At 41.9% G+C, this 7,023-nt stretch overlaps 1 protein-coding gene across 1 annotated transcript in view; it reads right to left on the bottom strand.

Moving 5' to 3' along the window:
* Positions 1-333: 333 nt before the first annotated feature.
* Positions 334-7,023, bottom strand: part of rtn4r (reticulon 4 receptor) — a 46,847-nt gene continuing 40,157 nt past the window's right edge. Inside the window, exon 2 of the mRNA XM_020636619.3 lies at positions 334-2,389. Within this exon, the coding sequence (XP_020492275.1) occupies positions 1,011-2,389 (1,379 nt within the window). The 3' untranslated portion in view covers positions 334-1,010. The remainder of the gene's footprint in view (positions 2,390-7,023) is intronic.

Genomic DNA, 7,023 nt, shown 5'->3' with positions numbered 1-7,023 from the left:
CCAGTATTTGTCTTTACTACTTTCTTAAGGCACTGCAGCAATTTCTTTTTTTGTTCATCATTGGTTTAAATTGAAAATCCAAAATGTTCCATTTATTAATTTTGGAATGATTTACTCAATTAAAAAAGTCAAAATAATAAACCTCTATTGAAGCCAGAAACGCCTTTCGGGAACCAACGTCACTGAATTTGCTTGGTTTTGCCCATCTATTAAAAAAGCCTGAAAACAAGACATTCAATATTAATAAAAATGGCTGTAAAGACAAAATCTCAAATTCTCAAAGACTGGAGTCCATTCTGTCATCCTGGAAAGTACCACACAATATCAAACATGTACGAAATAAGAACTTTTATTCATAATATATTCATACTTGTACACAAGTAAAATAAAATGCATATCTATGGTTCCATTGCAATCTCCATGAACAAATCGACAGCATTCTTTTTGGTAAACGATACCCATATACCTTCTCTGTCATGAAAATAGAACTAAAATTGGGGGAGGTAAAACACCTGTTTTTATAAACATAAAAAACATAACATTACCCAACAAATGCATCACTTTGAATAAATAATGGGGGGGGGGGGGGATCGAACCCAACATTCTTTGTGTGCGCTCTGTCTCTGATTCCTGTTTTTGTTGGTTTGTCTTTGTCTTTTTTTTTAATTATTATTCTTCCAGTCGTCTGTCTTAGCAGTAAAAGCTTTTGAGAGGGAAAAGGGGAGGAGTCTCCGAAGTGTAGCTTAGACATGGTACAGTTAAGTACATAGAGAACAAACAATTTTGGGCACCAATTCATTATATACATGAGATCTGTAGTGTTCTGTAAAGGCATCCATTTTGTTAAATGTACTCTAACGTCTTCGTCATTGCCTGTTCTCGCCCAGGTAGGGTCAACATGACTCCTCGCTTTTCAGTCACTGTCTGTTGTAGATGTCACTGCATCTTTTGTTTCATTGTCATGAGCATCAACAATCTTGAGTTCTGTATTCAGAGTCAGATCAGGAGTCCTAAGACATGGCTAGAGATATCCAGATCATGGGAATGACAAGAGAGGGCAGCACTTGCAAGGTAGAACCCTGGCCTTTGATGCAGTGTGCATCTGATTTGGGCTTTTTGGAACACTTCTTTTTCTTTTTGTTTGAGGCTGTAGATGATTCCACATTGTCTATAAGATCAGGGTTTAGATTTTCCAATGACTTTTCCAGCGTGTTGGACAAGGTTCCCAGCGGTCCATCGTTCTGCTTGTTTGCGGTCTCATTTTTTGTTCGTTCTGGGTCCTTATATTTAGTCTTGGACATGTTTTCCTTTTCCTTAAGGGGGTTGTTGGTGATTTGGCGGCTCTTGCCAGATAGTATGGAGGACTTGTCATTCTCTCCAAGGCAACACCTAGGAATAGTGTCCCCAAGTGGATTTTCAGTGGAAGGGAACTTCCCAGACTGTGCCTTGCTGAAGAGATTGGTCTGGATCTGAGGTGTTTCCACACACCCCTCTAAGTCTTCACTCTTAAGTCGTTTCAGGTCCTTTCCAGCCAAGAACTCAGGGACATTGCACTCCAACTCAGAGCTGGAACCCTTGAATCGTTTGAACCAATCCCACAAGGTCCTCGCCCGACAGTCACAGATCCACTGGTTTCCATTTAAACGCAAATACTGCAGAGTCACCAGTGGGTCCATGGTCTCCCCAGTCAACACAGTAAGGTTGTTGAAGAACAAGAACAGGGACTTCAGCTTTCCAAGATCAGTAAAAGCCCTTGGTTGGACAAAAATAACACGGTTTTGGTGTAGAAGCAGACGGTCCAGATTAATTAAGCCTCGAAACATGTTATCGGTTACTATCTTGATCTTGTTATTGTGCAGATAGAGATAGGTGAGGTTGGCAAGGTCCAGAAAAGTGTCATCATGCAGGGTGAGAATGTTATTATCCTGCAGGTAAAGGTACTGTAGGGAGAACATTCCGCGGAAAACTCCAACAGGGAGCTCTGACAGGCCACACCTGTGCAAGTGGAGGGTATGCAGCTTAGTTAGGCCCTGAAAGGCTGTAGGGCTAATGGTACGCAGATTACTGTTGTCTCCAATGTCCAGTTCCTCTAGTTTTTCCAAGCCATAGAAGGCTCCAGCTTCAATATAGCTGATGTTGTTGGAGTAGAGCCAGAGAACCGTGAGATTGTGACAAAAGCGAAAGCTGGTGGATCTCACCACCGTTAGTTTGTTGCTCTGCAGGAATATCCTCTGGCTCCGCACAGGGATCTCGGTAGGAACTGAAAACAGTCCTTGTTGTTGACAGGCCACAGTGGGCCTGGGCTCACTGTAGCACACACACTTGGCAGGGCAGCTGTCAGTTTGAGGCACGAGGTTCAGCCACATCACCAGAAACAGGAGTCTCCCTCCTATGAACACACACAAAAAATAATAATTGTGGATTAGTTAATACATTCTGTAAGTATTAAAAGTCACTGTTGTAGTAATAAAGTAGCCAAAACATGTGGAAATTAGTTCAGGTCAGAATGTAATATGCAAAACATCTGAACGGGCAAAATTTGAGAATTAGTCAGATGTAGAGCATGATGGCAAATCCTAAAAATTACAGATCAAATAGATGTCCAGTTATAGGTTATTAATCTGAAAACTAGTGTAGCAGACATGTTTGATTTGGTTAGTTTAAGCCAAAGGCAATGCACACATCATTGAATGATGTACCCAGAAAATCCCCCAGATGTTCTTGCATGAAGTGTAACATCAATCACAAAACTGAAGAACAGGGAATCCTCTTCATAAGTGACTCAACATGGTTTGTTTTTTTAGAAGTGATGTTATTTAGATCTGGGGACACATCCTCTCCCTGCTGTCTCTGCTGACAGGAAGCCCTAAACAGCTGTGGAGAGTCCTGGGCAGGCAGCCTCATTTAAAATTGGGTGGGTGGCTTTTATGTGGAATTAGCTTACGTCTAATAGGGCGGACATAACTAATGGTGTTGTAGCGTTCCTGAGGTTGACATTTAGCCTGACGCTGGGAGATAAGCTTTCATGCCAGGCTGGAAGATTGATGCCTGGAGCCAAGATGGAAAGAGGGCTATAGAGGCCCTGCTAGAGTTCCCACTGCACAGGCTTGACTGAAGCATTTTTCCTGAGTGCAGCATGAAGATGAGATATACAGGAGGTGTGGTAGCTCTCAGAGGGAGGTTTGTAAAGAAGCTTGTATGTGTTTGCCCTGAAGGCATCCATGTTTAAAATGAGGCATATTCCGCATTTGCTTTCATTAATTATTTCTGCCTGTCCTCTTCAGTGGTTCGGATCAGATTTCTGCACTTCACCATGGCGAGTGAAATGGGCTGGATAACCACATGTGAATGATCACTTCTGACATGCAGGTACAGCTGAGGTAGAAATTGAATGCATCTATTGGGTCATTCCTCCATGAAGAATGAATGGTGTCAAAGGATGTCTAGTATCAGAATCCAATAGCAGGTGCTCCCCCAAATCTCTGAATCCGTCCTCTGTCCTCACTGAGGATTTTCAATCTCTGCTTCCATGCACATGTGAAGACTCTGTGGCTTGCAAGCATGACAGGTAGCAAGGCTGTGGAAAAATGCATGAGCTTTACTCAGCCCTCCCTCCATCCCCACTCTCCCTCATCTCATTCCCTTGCAATGTGTTGTGGTGCAGCTCATCTCTGGACCTTGTTAAACGGAGCTCTGGTGTGGCCTGACAGCAGCCCTCTGTTGCACTTTCCTTCCAATCTCCCTGCTCAGCCGTCAGACTGCCACCGGAAAGCTGTCAAGACTTCCCACTCTTTCTGCATCGCAGCACTTTTTCCCCTCAGTAGTGCCTAACAATAGCAATATTTTATCACGCCGCACGCTTCGTGTATCTCTTCCGCCAGTCTTCAATTTTTTTCCCCCTTCTGCTGTCTATTCATTAAGAGGCTATTTCCACCCACGCATTGCATGTCAAAGCCTGGTTTCCTGGGCTCTCGGCATAATACGTCTCATCTTTGTTAGCATCTGTTGAATGACACCGAAAGCCCCGCAATGTCATAAACTTCGTCCCAATTATTTTTTGTTCACTCAAAGCATCTTCAAATCTACTCCACACTGATTGCATTACCATATGATGCAAACATAAATCTGGAAGTCATGCCTTCTTGACATCTTTGTATTATACACTCTGTCATTATCACACTTCTGAATAACCTCTGTGTGACTTCTCAGTTAGACCTCCCTCCTTCCCCTCTAGAGACTTGTGTGTCATCTTCACGCTATTGATTGAACAACATAGCATGTCTTTCCCCTCCTGTTTTTACATGTCTTTGCTTTAATTCTAAATCATACCAAAGATGACACATAAAGGTCTCAACATGTTGCTCATAGTTCTCAACACAAACTTCAATATCTCAGAAGATCATGGCTGTGGTTGAGAGAAAAATCCATTCCTTATCGTTCTCTGCCAGCTTTGGTTTCAACACTTAATCTTTTCCATATCTGCTGTGTCAAAACAAGACTCAGGGCACTGCCTTCCTGTTTCAGATCCTGCCAGTGGCCTCTTTTCTAATAGCTATATTATAGTGCAGTAGCTATTATCACTCTGTTTAGGACCAGACAAACCTCTTTGTGTCCTCCTGACTGACACTGTAGCCCCTTCAGCTTAAAGTAAAGTACATCCTTTCTTTTTCCATCAAGACAAATACTTCTATTTACAACATGGAGCACGGCAGTGTATGGCAGGTTCAAGAATTTCAGGCGACCACTTTTTCATCTGCGATACAGCTTCTGTGCTCAACCAATTCAATTGTCTGTCAAAACCTATTTTCCAAAATCATCGATGCTGCTGAGGACACCTTGGTAAGGACATTAAATCAGGCTGATATTGGTTTGTACCAAAAATTGGATATTGGCCTCTAAGTGTCCCTTACTTGTATCCTGAGGTGAAGATTGTGATTTTATTACACAAGCTTCAAGCATGACAATAAGACAGTCCTGCAGTGAAACCTGCCCTGTCCTTCCTTAACAACTCAAAAATTCCATTAGTATGGATTCCAGGAGAGTTTTGTCCTGTGGTCAAAACGAACGATTAAATACTCAGAGAGGAACAAGCTTTGGCATGAAAGTAGCCAGTGATGGAGATAAATGATATCATCACAACAGCAAATTCAGCCAAAAATAGTGCTATCAGATCTCTGGTTGCTGCTAGAGGACACAACATTCAGTAGAAAAACAGATAGATGCCCACAGGAGCAGTATGAGTGGGCCCAGACAGCTTTGTTTACTTATTCTATGAGTGCATCACTTAGCCAGACTCCTCGCTCATTTGCATGTGTCCCTGGCATGTTGGGGGCTGGAAAAACAAACCTCCCAGCCCTCCTTTTTGTCTTATTGTGCAAATACAACATGTATTAAAGCCACTCCTTGCACTCAGAAATCACAATGAACACAAAGGGCATGTCAGGCCGGTGCGTTCAAGGGCCCCAGATTCATCACGGTGGCTTTACTTTGAAGGGCCGGGGATTGGGCAAGGCAACTAACATGACAGCGTTATCCCCTTGGCCCGGAGAGGAAGTGATGTCTCTGTCAGAGATGAATCACAGTCGCTCTCCAGAGGGACCTCCTGGCCTCTTTTCTGAAATCATACATTATTGTGATGCTCAGAGTCAGGCCTGCATTTAATATAGTCATGATCCCCCTCTCTAAGGTCATGTATCTTGTGTGAATCCAACCATGCATACGTAAATTGTTTTTATAGCCCTTTGAAAGGAATAACTTAGGGAAAGTGTATTGGATATGACAGTTGTATGTGCCCATTTTTAGCACAGCCAAGGCGGCTATAAATGACTTTATGAGCTGAGGGTACTAAAGGGCAATCACTCGGTGCAGAAATGACTTAACAAAATCATAGTTCACCCATAGTTCGTCTGAGGAGTTCATCTGAACACAAAAACAAATATTGCAATCTTTGCTCCTTGTTGGAGTTCTGACCCCTGAAAATATTAGTTTAAACTTTAAAAAGTTTACATGGACAGATGAAATTCACTGGGTAGTCTTGGTAAAGTTTTAAAATGGAATTGCCCTCTGGACTAAATAAAGTTGCCTTCATCTGGATTGTAATATTTTCACCTGACTTTTAGTCCAATGAGCTACTTTTCAAGTAACTGAAAGGTTCTTCAAGCCTGTTTTTGTGTGTCCACAGGTCTTTAGACTTTCCACAAATCTAAGGACCTACCTGTGAAATTCAAGAAACATGGTCTACTGACATGTTAAAGAGTCTTCTGAACAGTGGGAGACTTGACAAATCACATATGTTGCACATTACAATTCCCATCCCCAAAATCAAAGAGAACAAGCCCCTATCTTGGACTGGATTTGGGGGGTATGATGAAGTCCCTAGAACCATGACCCTTGTATTGGAAATACTCGGAGTTTCTCATTTAGTCCCAAGTTCCTGCTGCAGAATGGCTGTTCATAACTCTGTTTTACTCTTTGGTGTATTTGTTTTCCAGGTTTAGACGGACAGGTTACTGGGACTCAGACGCTGTCTCTGTACTCTGAATAATTTTAACAATGTTTTGGTTGAATTTATTTCTGTTCTCTCTCTCATCAATGGCTGACGGTTCTGCATCCTTCTGCTCTCCCTTCTGCTGCTCGTTCTTATTTTTCAAGCAAAACCAAATATGACGTGTTCATACTGCCCGTGTAGCACTGCATAATCATCTTTATATCATCAATATGCATCATTGCAAATGTTTACTTTTTTATTGCATCTACCTTTAATTCTGTTTTTTATTAATTTTTAATTTTTTTAGGTATAAGTCTATGTAATTTTTTACATTACTTTGACTCGCTTTTACCTTTTTATTGAGGCTTGCTAGTTTATCTGTCCATATGTATTTCAGTCTGTCATACTTCTTGTCATGTAAGCGTGGAATTTTTGGCCCACAATCAGCGTTTCTGTTTGAACTTCAGTCGAGTTTGTGATAAAGTTCTACTTTCAGAGAGGCCAGAATTACAGAGTAGCCTACAGTAACACTGTCA

This window comes from Labrus bergylta, chromosome 2, assembly GCF_963930695.1.
Source record: "Labrus bergylta chromosome 2, fLabBer1.1, whole genome shotgun sequence".
Classification (NCBI taxonomy): Eukaryota; Metazoa; Chordata; class Actinopteri; order Labriformes; family Labridae; genus Labrus; species Labrus bergylta.
Note: the sequence above shows the minus strand (reverse complement) of the source record. Positions and strands in the feature narration are given on the sequence as shown.